Source organism: Sphaerodactylus townsendi, linkage group LG08, assembly GCF_021028975.2.
Source record: "Sphaerodactylus townsendi isolate TG3544 linkage group LG08, MPM_Stown_v2.3, whole genome shotgun sequence".
Taxonomy (NCBI): domain Eukaryota; kingdom Metazoa; phylum Chordata; class Lepidosauria; order Squamata; family Sphaerodactylidae; genus Sphaerodactylus; species Sphaerodactylus townsendi.
In genome coordinates, this window is record NC_059432.1 from 20,689,128 (window position 1) to 20,702,987 (window position 13,860).

The 13,860-nt window shown below is 42.2% G+C and overlaps 1 protein-coding gene across 1 annotated transcript in view; it reads right to left on the bottom strand.

Annotated features, from left to right (window-relative positions):
* Positions 1 to 3,130: 3,130 nt before the first annotated feature.
* TMEM26 (transmembrane protein 26) overlaps positions 3,131 to 13,860 on the bottom strand; it is a 39,323-nt gene continuing 28,593 nt past the window's right edge. The window contains exons 4-6 of the mRNA XM_048507014.1: positions 7,992 to 8,212; positions 5,782 to 5,858; positions 3,131 to 4,706 (exon numbers count right to left, since the gene is read on the bottom strand). Coding sequence (XP_048362971.1) covers positions 4,291 to 4,706; positions 5,782 to 5,858; positions 7,992 to 8,212 — 714 coding nt within the window. The 3' untranslated portion in view covers positions 3,131 to 4,290. The remainder of the gene's footprint in view (positions 4,707 to 5,781; positions 5,859 to 7,991; positions 8,213 to 13,860) is intronic.

Genomic DNA, 13,860 nt, shown 5'->3' on the forward strand with positions numbered 1-13,860 from the left:
TAGTGAACAACAGGCAACCTCCCAAGAGGAAGATTGAGTGGAAAGATCAAGGAAGCAGTGGGCAGGCAAAATGGCGGCTTGGCTGGGGACACTTTGCAGCAGGAGGATCCCTGCTTAAACAAAAGAACTGCAGGAAAACCCCGCTGTGATGCAAACAACTGTGCACAAAAGTCCAAAGTGCACAAAGTCTGGCTGGAAACTCCCCACTACCTTTTAGTTAAATCTCACTTTCTTACAGTCACTGCTTATATTTACCCCAATGAAAATTTCATTGGATGGATTGGTAAAAATATGATGCGGGAAACCTGCTCTTGCCAACCTTCTCTTCCCCGTCCCCTTGGCCCAGCATAATAAGCAGCCATTAGATTTGCCACTATCCTTAAGAATATTGTTTCCATGGACACTGACATCAGCAATGCAAAAATATGGCCCAAAAGTCCTTCAGAAGGCTTGCAAAGGAAGAAATAAAACTCAGCTGACTCACAAAGACTTCTGGATGTAGTCTGAAATGTCACAGGAAGGTTCTTATAAACAAGGGCTAAGTCCTAAAATATTTTATGATACTCATTGTCAGCAAGCAAATCAACTGTGTTCCCTTCAGACCAAAATATGTTGAAAGCCGAGGTGACTAAGCAGTAAACAGCACGATACAATAGCTTTAAGATTTTTCTTTATATAAAGGAATCCTGTAACTGTGCACTTAGCATTTTATACTGCTTGTTTGCATGTTCACAATATATTATTTCATTAAATCTAACCAACAATACTGATTTAAAAATTGCTTTTAGGTGTCAGAGTAAAATGTGCTACCAATTGTAACTGGTAACTAAGTTCAATTATTTATTTAGTTTAGCAAAGTGTGTGTATAATTACATTTTCCACATATTTCATTTAAATACAATGAGATGCCCAGATCAGTGACTCCTGCAGTGACCCAACAGGCAATCTCTTTGAAAGGTGTAATGAAAGGTGTCATCCTATTGGGTGATGTGTTTCTGCCTTTTAATTTGTATCTCAAAGTGAACGTTAACTCAACAGCCAGTTGATTCCGGCCATGAATGCCTTTGACAGTTCGTTAATTTGTGTTACCTGAAATTGTTATATAGGACTCTACAGTCTTAAACATCAGTATGCACCTTCAGGCCATAAAAACAGCTTTAAAAGATGGAACCTCTAAATAGGAAGGGCTTAAGTGGTTAGTCCTGCAATCACGTAGGGAAGACCCTTTTATAGAACCTTGTGGGAAGATGAAGGAGAGACTTCGAATAAAAGACAGATAAGTTACTGGGTAAAGAATGACAGCTAAAAAATTGCAGTTGTGGGTATGATAGTTTCAGTGCAATCATAGGCAGTCCTATTGATTTCAATTAGAGTAAGTCCATAGAACTGAACTGTTAGAGGGATAATGTACTTGCTATAGCTGAAAAGTACAGAGCTGTGAAGTTGAAGGAATCGAACAGAAAAAGATTTACCGTTTAAAGATGATAGTAGACAAAAAGGTAGCAATTCTTAAGGGGATTTTAAGAGTGTATCGTTGAAGGCTTTCATAGCCAGAATCAACGGTCTGTTGTGGGTTTTTCTGGGCTCTGTGATTGTGGTCTGATAGTTGTTGCTCCTAACATTTTGCCCACATCTATGGCTGGCAACTTCAGAGGCATGTCACGGTAACATGTTTTTCTTTCTGTGACACAGAGAGAAACACATGTTATCATGACATGCCTCTGAAGATGCTGGCTATAGATACATGTAAAGCATTTGGAGCAAAGCCTACCAGACCAAAGCCACACAGCCCAGGAAACCTACAACAGCCAGCTTTTGCGAGTGACAAAGCTGCAGTAAATCTAGAGTCTGAGATGTATGTTTGAAGAAGTGTGTATATCAATTCCTGAATTAGTCCACTTGCTCAAGTTAAATAGTCCTTAATATAAGTTTGTTCAAGCAGCAGAGCCTTCGCAGGGGACGACACATTTTCCCCTTCTCCTCTATTCATTCTTTCTCTTTCCTGAAAGGCCCCATATAGTCTCTCCAATTGAGGGCATTTATCTCTTAAAGGTAAAGGAGCTGCTCTATAATTGAGAGAAGGGTTAACCCATTTTTTGTTTAAGATATCAGAGTTTTCTGCAAACCAGAAGTAAGCCTTGTTTGGGGAATGGTCTGGGGAGGGGGGAGGGGTTCATGAACAGCAACAGTGGTGGGAAGCAGAGGCAGAGCAAGAAGAAACTCCACCTGGGGCATGCACACGCCCTGCGCCACTGCCACAGCGCTGCCTGCCCCCACTCTGGAATGCTCCCTCCGCGACCTGGTCACGCCTCTGCCACGGCTCCACCTGGGCCGTCGCACCTCACCCCACCCCATTGGCGCTATGCCTCTGGTGGGAAGTGCTCTCAAGTCACGGCTGACTTATGGAGACCTATAGGGTTCTCCAGATTAGAATCCACTGCTCTTAACCACCACACTATGTGGCTGGTAGTGGACGTAAATAGCCCTCCCTCCCATCTGCTAAGCATGGATCCCCAGCCATTTTGACCCTGTGGACACATTTGGAATTCTGACATGCCATGGTGGGAGCAGCAACAAAATGGCTGCCACAGGAGGCAGAACCAGACACAAAATGATTGCCATAGCTTCACTTCAGTAGCGCAGTGTAGATTCTTAGGCTGTGGTGCCGCTGCTGCCAAAGCAACATTTTTTTTAAAAAAAACATCTGCATAGCCAATCATATCTCCAATAGAAGCCTTGCTGGGCAAAACCCCTCCCTGGCTCCATCCCCTTCCTAAAAACCCTTGGCAGGTGCCAGAAAAGGTGTCAGTGGGGACCATGGTGCCACAGGCACTAGGTTAGGTACTCCATTGCTAGCGATGCCCTACAGTTGCAACCCCTTGGACATTACATTGGCCAATACAGGGATGGGAGCTCCCTAAGAAGTGGTCTTTGGCAACCTCTTGCAAATATAGGTTTCATCTTGAATTTCTGTGGCCAGGCCCAAAGACTTTATGGCCTCTCATTCCTGGCAACATTCTGAATTGAATTCCTCTTCTGGGGAAAACTCCAGCCTTTGATACGGATTCACTTCCTGTTTTCATGTCTGCATGGAGTTTGGTGCTGTCAATAATGTTACTCTGTGCACGTCTCAATTTTTTAATTTTATTTTTTTTTACTATCACAAGTACTTGAAAAATATAGTCTATCTATAGAAACAGATACAGTGGATTTATTTTCACTGATTTTTGTTCTTTATAATAATACAAAGACATTGCAAATATAATCCCCTTAAAACAACGGTTACAGAAATATTGTTTGAAATCCCTCTTCTTGATTATGCATATATTAATAAAGTCTGGAAATATGTATTGTGGAAATAACACTGTCAATTGTGTGTTTCCCCCACTCTTTTATTAACCAGATCCAGGGATAGGTTTACTCATCATTACAGAGATGAACTCATCTACCTCTTGGTTATCATGTAGATCAGCCATTAAGATGACTGGCTTTTATTGCAAGCTTGCCCAACAATAGATACCCCCTTGGGGAGCACAATGCCTCTCATAGGTGAGCTATTCTGCAAAGCGAACTCACTCTAAATATTAAAGGGGCAAGCCTCTTTGTATAAACCGACATAAAGACCCTTTCTCGAAGTGAATTGTAATCCAGATATGTTGTTGGTAACAGCATCGTGAGTGAGAAAGGTCTTGTTTGATTATGTCTAAGAAAAAGATACGTGGGACCTTTCATCGCTCCGACATGGGGCAGGCAGTTTTCAGTCCAGCTGAGAGAGGAAATTCTAACCCAATTGTTGTTGCATTCACTGAATGTATAACATATTCAAGTCCTATCAGCAGAAGGAATGCATTCTTTTCATTCATTTGCTTGTCCATGCTGTTGTCAAGTGGAAATTATTCTTCTGAGACCCGAGTGCTCCTGCACCATGCTAGAGCCATAAGCCTACATTTCCAGCAAATGTTCTGCTAGTATGACTCTTCTGTGGTCCGTAGTCAAATCCGCGAATACATTGTAAAAATTCTAATCAATTACTTGTTCTTAATCCCAGTAGTAGATAAATATGGTGTGGGTTTAGTGACAGTCTGCCTAAATCATAACACTGAAACATTTCCACTTGGGTGGTTTTGCTCCAATTTCTCCTCTTGTGATTATTTAAGAACAAAACATTCATCTTGTAGGTGGACAAAGGGTAAAAAAAATGCCAGAACCATGCTATCTGATAATGCCAGTTCCTTCCAAAGTGGCCAAGGGGAAAACAACAGGATGTTACAAATAAAAGGTCAGAGTTCACTAGCATTCAGCGGTAACTGGTAAAGAGTCCTCGAGAGGAATGGTAGCACACTCCCTTCCATCAATATCACAGTGGTTGGGCGGAAGGCTGATATGGTTCGGATCACATGGGCAACAACCGACTCCTCCTTTCCGGCTGCTTGACTGATACCGCAGCGATGCATGGAAGTCTAATGATAACACAATGAGCCGGTACAATTGTAACATCACACTTAAGATATTCTTAGCTGTGAAAAACACCAGCATCTGAGTAATGACTTTGAAATGGCCCATCAGGATCAAGCGCACAACAAGGAAAGGCCCGTCTTGTATGAACAAGCTAATGCCAATATTCCAGAGGTCTGCGCTGTGTCGGGAGAGGAGCAAACTGAAAACTCTCTTGGAGGAGACTGATGAACTGCAGCCAAAGTGTTGCACTAAGGAAAGAGTTTTCAAATATATATATATATTAATGCCACAATACAAATGAAAGGGGCCTTTGTAAAAAGGTGTTCATTCAGGGTAGCATGATTATGACCAGGTCGAGTCTATATTTACAGCATTTTTGAGACACTACTTCACGTATATCAGGAGCACTACATTTGGACACTACGTGGTCTGAACGGGGCAATATTTGTATTTTGTATGGTGTGCTCCTGGAATATGTGGATGTCATGTCTTGCTCTGGTCATTCTCCACCATTCTGGTCCATGCGCATGTATCACATATATTGTCTAGCTTACCAGTTAAGATCCGATTCACAATCAGTGCTCTCTGTGCCACGGCCTTCACAGGTGAGCCAGGTGGCACCCAAAGGCAGGGATGTTTCAGTAGCAGCATCTCACTTGCGGAATGTTCTCCCCCTTGAGTCATGCCTGGTGCCTACATTGCTTTCTCTGAGGCACCACCAGACCCAAACGTTTCTGTTTGCCAGGCTTCACTGAAAGGGTAGATTTTTAAAATACTATTTGAGCCTGGAAATCGTTATCTTAAGCTAACTGTGGTTTGTTTTTATGCTATATGTTTTTTATGCCAGGCTGGGGCATTTTTAATGCTAGATTTTATTTAATCTCATTTAAAGTTTAATGTATTATTTTTACCAGGTTTTAGGCAGGGGTGTCCCATCCAGGGGGTCATATGGGGTCAAATGTCCCAGGGCTGCTGCCATTTAGTCACCCCCACACCCCTCCTCCTTCCCCCCAGGTGAGATGATCCAGTGCAAAAAAAGGTGTTTGGGCATGGTCGGGGAGGGTGGCCGCCCATAGGGGGCGCGGGAAACTCAGATTTTGCACCTGGCTATATTTTTTCCTAGATACACCTCTGTTTTTAGGAGAGGGAGAATAAAAATGTTCTAAATAAATAAATACCGAACAATCCCTGCAGTCAGGAAAAGATGATAGCCTGCATCTACTCTTAGGGTTCAATTGTACACCAGGATAGATTTCCCAAGACAAAAGGATGATTCTCATGTGTATATTCATAAGAGAAATATCTGAGAATTGTAAATGTCACCTGCAAGATCTAGTGGAAACTGCAACATACTCCAAGTCCACACAGCTAGAATAACGTACACAAGAACATGATTCTTCCTGAAATAAAAAAAAATGCAATTAATGCCAACATATTGTAAAGGGATGGAGCCCAGCTGGTGTGGTTTACAGTTTAGATTTCAGCCTAATTTGGATAAACACTGCTGTCCTAAATTGGAATTCTTGGATCTCAGGATAGAAATAATGTCAAATATACTCTTATCCTTTATGGGATCATTTTTCTCCAATGATTAACCAAATCAGAAACACAAACAGTCCAGTGTGAATACTAAATGTCCAAATAAAGAGGAAAAATAGGACATATGTGTGTAGGTAGGAGCTGGTTAACAAATTCAGGAACCAAGATATGTATTACATTTTTGGGGACATATTATCATGACATTCTAAAATTGGAACAGCAATATTTCTCAATTTACTGGGGCAAGGATTCTCAACATCAGAGTTATTTAGCTGGTGTCCCATGGACTGTGTCCAGCTTTTAGTCTGATTTTTTTCACACCCCACCCCATATTGGAAGTTCAATCTTGCTTAATGGGAAAATATCCCAGAGACTAGACAGATGCAGCAAACTGGCAACAAGACAGTTTCAAGCCAGAAGTGTTGGGGAAAACAATGCTTGTATGGTAAACAGACTTGAATTCTTGGACAAAAATATAATTCCCACGATGCACATGGGTGCAGTTCCTTCTCAGTTAGCTCTTAGAAGCCATTCTGTTATAGAATCTTTGTTACGGTGTATATAAGGAAAACTGCAGCTCAAACCATTACTTGTTTGATCAATAAAAGATTAAACATTCTAGAAGCCCACAATTACATGCTACTATGATCCTCCCCATTGCCAATTCTATTATGTGCAGATAGTGATAGGAAACTGGCCATTGTGGGTTTTCTGGGCTGTGTGGCCATGGTCTGGTAGTTTTGGCCCTAATTTTGCCCACATCTATGGCGGCCATCTTCAGAAAAATGTCACGGTACCAGTTGATCCCGGCAGTGAAAGCCTTTGGCAATACAATGGCAGGAAAATCATGAATGATCCTCTTGGGCTGCAATCCTAAGGACTCTTTTTCTTGGAGTAAACCCGATTGACTAAATTGGGACTTACTTTACAAGTAGACCTTCTTTAGATTACTTTTCAGCAGTGCAGTCCTACGTAGAACTACATATTCCTAAGCCCACTAAATTCAGTGGACGTAGAAGGGCATAACTGGTTATTGTAAGTGCTATAGATATTGTGGCAACCTAACGTTCAGACAGATACACATATGTGCATCCATATCCAAGCGTGCCTTCACACTTGATACATCTTTGCTGGACAATCCCTTGCCTGTGAATACTCATGCTGCAATACTTTTTAAAAATATAGTCATAGTTAACTGTGGTTGTTCCTTTGAAACCCATGGAGACTTATGGTGACTCCAGCAAAGGGCTTTCAAAGCAATTGAGAAGCAAAAGTGGTTTCTCATTTCCTTTCTTGGCTGAGTCTTCCATGGTGGTCCCCCATTCAAGAAGCACTCCTGCTCAGCTTCCAAGATCTCATAAGATTGGGCTATACTGTACCTTTCTGTAAACCACTAGTGAAACGTGTGTGTGTGTGTAAAGTCCCATCAAGTCACAGTCAATTTATGGCAACCCAGCAAGGTGCAAATGAGAAGTAGAGATGGTTTGCCATTTCCTTTCTTGGCAGAGCCTTCCTTGGTGCCCCCCCCCCATCCAAGTACTACCCATGCTTAGCCTCCAAGATCTCATGAGATTGGGCTATACCATACCATTCCAAAATCCCTCAATGGAACCTGTGTGTGTGTAAAGTGCCACCAAGTCACAGCCAATGTATGGCAACCCAGCAAGGCACTTTTGAGCCAACTGAGAAGCAGACGAGGTTTGCCATTCCTTCCTTTGGCAGAGTCTTCCTTGGTCTCCCACCCCCACATCCAGGTGTTGATGCTGCTTAGCTTCCAAGATCTCATGAAGCTGGCCTATGCCATACCATTCTACAAGCCACCAATGGAACTTAATCACAAATAAAGTGGAATCGGCGCTTTCATTTTTAACCTGCCACAATATTCTTTGTTATTCTTCGATGCTTTTATCCAGGTAGCTTGAGAGCATTTTCAGCTGAAATTCTGAAGAGGCTGGCATGGCTGAGAGTAACCGGAGTTGCAGAATATTGCCTACCTTACGTCCTCTATTTCCAGGGTCTCGCTTGCAAATTCAAGAATATCTGCTGCCGTGCCCACAAACATGAGAAGCAGCTGTGACAATTGGTCCCGAGTGATTTCACCGCCAATAGGAAGAAGCCATCTCCCAATGATCAGGAGCAGCAGAAATGTCTGGTGGAGACTGAGTGTCCAGACTTTCTCACATACCGTGGAGAGCGTATTGACAAGATATAGGGCCTGTTTCAAAGGAGGATTCAAAAAAGCCAGCAATCAATACAGGATGTCTGTCAAGACAGAACATGAAAGCTGCATGTGGCAATCTATTTTGAGTTTTTTGCCCAGCCCCACCATTCCCAACTCATCTGAACATTTCAGCACAAACTACCACATCCGATCTCAGTTGTCTTTGTTGGCACAGTGATTAATGCAACAGAGCTGCACAAACTGATTGAAGTTTAAATAAAGCTTTATTCAGGAATTAACATATGTGATAGAAATGAGAAGAAACAGTGACAGGTTTCTAACTACATCACTAGCACAGAGAGAGAGTGAGTGAGTTGTGGAACTTCCAAGATGGATATTACCCTAAGACTAGCAATCTGGAAGCAGACATGAATTGACAGGATAGAAGGTGGTGACCTCACAATTCTATCTAACTACCTCCTGCTGCTCCCATCTTCTCTTCTTCTTTGTATACTAGACATTGTCTATTCCGTTGGTATTCAGATAGTACCAACCCCCCCCCCCCCCCCCCCCCGTGGTCTGTTTAATCCATGATCTGTGCAGTAAACTAGTTAGCCTAGCAGAAATAAGTATCAAATCTTTCTGCTGTGTACACTGTCTTTTGTCTGGTTCCTACCTGTCTTCCATCTCCTAACAGAGAGGACATCCCCCATACCTCTGTGGCTATAGAAGCAGAACTGCTCAACAAACTGTAAGTTCAGATATCACAACAAACCTAATTTTCTACAAATCATGGCTCACAAACCGATCATTTGAAATCCTGCTTTGGTGCCCGCTATCCAACCCTGATTTGTTGGATTGCCTGCATTCAGAAGTCATGACCATTGTTTATAAACTACACTTTGTTGAGAAGTTTGTCTACATCTATTCTGTGTTTGTACGTATGCCACTAATGTAACCAAATCAAATAGCTGTTTTAGTACATGCTAGCTTGGGGCACCACATCAGTTTATGTCATGCTGGTGGCATGAAGGTAGACATCACAGATTGGTTTTGGCACTGTCATATATATACATGAAGAAGAAGAAGAAGAAGAAGAAGAAGAGGAGGAGGAGGAGGAGGAGGAGGAGGAGGAGGAGTTTAGATTTATATCCCCCCTTCTCTCCTGCAGGAGACTGAAAGGGGCTTACAATCTCCCTGCCCTTCCCCCCTCACAACAAACACCCTGTGAGGTGGGTGGGGCTGAGAGAGCTCCGAGAAGCTGTGACTAGCCCAAGGTCACCCAGCTGGCGTGTGTGGGAGTGTACAGGCTAATCTGAATTCCCCAGATAAGCCTCCACAGCTCAGGCCACAGAGCGGGGAATCAAACCCGGTTCCTCCAGATTAGATACACGAGCTCTTAACCTCCTACGCCACTGCTGAAGTTCCTTATGCTAAGACAATCCATTGGTCCATCTACCCATTCAGGCAAATGAGTATATGGAGGGGGCATCCATCACTATATTTATGCCTGCATCTGTGGCTGGCATCTTCAGAGATCCTCTGAAGCCCACAATACTCTAGTGATTACAGCCGTCAAAGCCTTTGACAGTTCAAAGATATACCGGTAATATGTGTGTGCTAACTCATATTTAATATTAACCAAAAAAAAGAATTCCTATAAATTCTGTCATACAAATCATAAAAGTCCAAGAGTCATACAAGCATAAGTCCATAAATTGGATAACAAGCAGGGCCTCAAAAAACAAGAAAAAATTTGAATTTTTCAAGTCAGTTTCAAGGTGTAATAACAGGTACATACATTCATAAAGTTCCAGGCTCACACATATAGACAGGTATCCCAGTTATTTTCTGTTTCGTTGACCATGAATTCCACTTCATCAGTTTTTAAAGCACATTGTCCTGTACACAGCAATATAAGAGCACTATCTTTATGCACTCATTTTCTACTTGAGACTCAAGGTGGATTACATGGTATAAAGCACTGTAATCAAATACCATGAGATCTCTCTAAAGCAATGCAACAAGACTAAGGTTACGAAAATTCAAAAAGTGCAAAAAAGTATCAGCATGCTATGTCAAGCAGTGTAGAAAACGGAATCACAAAATTGAAAACAGTGCTGCTGTAAGATCATGATGGAACAGCTTACACTGTGGCATAGACTGCCGTCCTGTTCTCTATTCGTGTTATAAAAAGCTCTCCCAAACATTTTACATAGTTTGCAGAATTAAAGAAGTGTGGGAGTCTTTCTTCTAATTGTTGACACCTGAAACTGCAAATGCAACCTTCTTTTCTCCATGCATTTTAAGCAGAGGAAACAGAAAGCTCCCTCACGCTATAACAGAGTTTTCAAGGCAAGAATGCTTATCATACCATCTGTAGCTAACTGTTCAGCGTTCTTATTTTGTTTGGGAGTAAACAAGCTGAGATTATCATTTTCTGTGCCTAAGTCTGGAGAACAAATTGATTTAGTTCTCTAAAACTCTTGGGCCCCTTCCGCACATACAGAATAATGAAGAAGAAGAGTTGTATTTATATCCCCCCTTTCTCTCCTGTCAGGGGACTCAGGGGGGCTTACAAACTCCTTTCCCTTCCCCCCTCACAACAAACAAGCCTGTGAGCTAGGTGGGGCTGAGAGAGCTTAGAAGAACTGTGACTAGCCCAAGGTCACCTAGCTGGTGTGTGTTCGAGTGCACAGGCTAATCTGAATTCCCCCAGATAAGCCTCCACAGCTCAAGCAGCAGAGCGGGGAATCAAACCTGGTTTCTCCAGATCAGAGTGAACCTGCTCTTAATCATTATGCCACTGCTGCTTCTTTCAATAATGCACTTTCAGTGCACTTTGCAGCTGGATTTTACTGTGTGGAATAGCAAAATGTACTTGCAAATAATTGTGAAAGTGGATTGAAAGTGCATTATTCTGCATGTGCGGAAGGGGCCTCGGTCTCTGCTGCAGCTCTATGCTTGAAATTTAGCTATTGTTGAGTGATAGGAACCTGTCAATTTCTTACAGGATTAAGTTATTAACCTGATGTCAAATGAGACTCCCGTTATTCAAGTCACAGTTATAGAAACCTTTAAAATTGAGCACAAAACTAAACCATTAGCTCATGGCTTCAAATGGTGCCACCCAACAAATATGTGAGATCAACAACTGGACATAGGCATGTGTTTTCTGTGGAATGGCCTTTCTGAGGATGTTAGGAAACCTTCCAAATTTTTGTCATTCTGCAAAATATATAAAGCAGAATTGTTTAAAAGGGCATTTATAAAGATAATAGAGCTACATGATAATGGAATAATTCAGGAAGGAACTTTTATAAAAGCAACAGGACTGTGGATTACATCATAGTATGTTATATACTATCTGTTCGCTATATGCATTATCCTGCTCTTACTGCATTGCTTTCTACCTTTGTAGTACCATTTCCTGCACCGAGATGTTATATGTACTGATTCTTTGCTGTTTTTCAAATTGCTAAACAGTGGCACCTCAGTTTTTTGTGACATTGGTTTTCGTTGAATTTGGTTTTTGCTGATTGTTGCCAGCCATTTTTTTCCTCGGATTTCGTCAGTCACCTTGGATTTCGTCGGCTTGCTGACAAAATCCAAGGCAACTTTTGCATAAATTCGCTGCGCTGTTTGCGTTGCGCCTGCACAGACAGCATTTTTGTTGGTTTTCGTTTTCGCCAATAGTCGCGGACGGATTACTGGCAAAAACCGAGGTTCCACTGTAATCCTATTTTTCAAATTGCTGTAATCCTAATCCTTATTGCATTGTTTTTTGATATCTCAACTGATTGACTGCATTTACAACTGCATTTACACTGTGTAATCTGTTTTGAGTCTTTTTGAGAAAGGTGGACTATAAAGTAAATAAAATAAAATAAAGTGCATAGGAACAGGCTGTCAGTAGGATTCTTTTCAGCGTGGCATAGTGGCTAAGAGCAGGTGGCTTCTAATCTGAAGAACCGGGTTTGATTTTCCACTCCTCCACCTGAGTGGCAGAGGCTTATCTGATGAACCAGATGTGTTTCCACACTCTTATATTCCTGCTGGGTGACCTTGGGCTAGTCCAGGGGTCTGCAACCAATTGGCCATGCTGGCAGGGGTTGATGGGATTTGTAGTCCATGAACATCTGGAGAGCTGCAGGTTGCAGACCCCTGGCTAGTCAGTTCTTCAGAACTCTCTCAGCCCCACCTACCTCACAAGGTGTCTGTCATGGGGAAAGGAAGAAAAAGGAGCTGGTAAACCACCTTGAGTTTCCTTATAGGAGAGAAAGGTGGGGTATAAATCCAAACTCTTCTTCTTCTCTTCTTAGTGAACACGCATACATCAAGCAACAGTGGCAGGATCACTGAGCTGCCCACAGGTAAGGGATCCTTTCCTAGAAACTTTCCATCCTCAGGGCAAAAACCACAATCCTCCCCTTGTGAATAAGATTCCTGCAAGGTCACATGAAATAGCAAAAGATTTGTGCTCCCTTACCTCTGGGCCTAAATGCCTTATTATTTGTCTCCTGTCAAAAAATAATTTCCCTAGCAATAAGAGTTATTCAGGACTATTGTGGAACACAGTTCTGTTCTCTCTGTCTTTTTCTTTACTTTGTTCAGAGTCTGGTACGGCATGCTTTTTTACATCTTCATTACTTAATCTCTCTTTCTCGCTCTCTGCTCCAACATAAATTTACTTCACTGCTTGCAGGCTTTTAAAATCAGGACTCTTCAGCCTTGCTGATGATTCATCCTGTTTCAGCCAATTGCTTACAGAATAAACACCTGGAAATGAAACAGGAGTGGGGAAACAAATTCAATGGGCCAGCATATTCCAACAACAGATTTATACTCAGCAGCACAGTGCTGTTGTGTGGCTGGATGGTTGCAGTTGCAATGCAAACAAAACGCCTAGAAACCTTTTTGTTGAAAGTGAACAATGGAGGGAACTGGATGGATGGAAAGGGAAAAGCCAAACGTTTGTTGGTTTGGTACTGGGATTAAAATGATGAACAAAAACTAATCCAGTGACTATCAGAGTAGAAGAAACTGGTGCTGAGCAAAATTCCTCCAGCACACTCTGAAATCAACTCACACTCCACTTTCTCAGGCAATTCTGGACCGGGGGATGGGTTGTGTATGTGTGGGAGGGAGCTTGCCTTTTTCAGAGAGTTCTCTCACAGCTCATACTGTTGGCAGCACCTTATCACATTGTTTTCTGGGTTACAACCGGCTGCTCAAATTTCCTCTATTTATTATCCAAGTCATAGATAACTGACCACAGCTTGCATGGATCTAAGCAATGACTGCCAAGGGATGATTTGTTTTTTTTAAATCCCAAAGAACTGTGATAAAGCCCAGCAGCAAAGCTGACTCAATGTCTTACATCTGAGACTTCAGCAGGAAGACATTTTTTGGCTTCCAGATAGCTTAAAGAGAGACTATAAGGGTAGTTTGCTTAATAAGCAGTTGCTTCTTTGACTGAGGAGTTTCTCTGTAGGTTGACACACAAGCTCTGGGCTTGTGCCACTTCCGTTCCTCTTGAGTTTGGGAGCCTCCAATACCCTGAAGCCCTTTTCCCCTTTAAATCACCTTTTGGAGGGTTTTTGTTCAGTTCTGTGTGTAATTATTATGATAACTAGACAAACTAACATATGAACACAACAGCGACTATCCTTTACACGTGTGGTTAAGAAAAAGAGACAGAG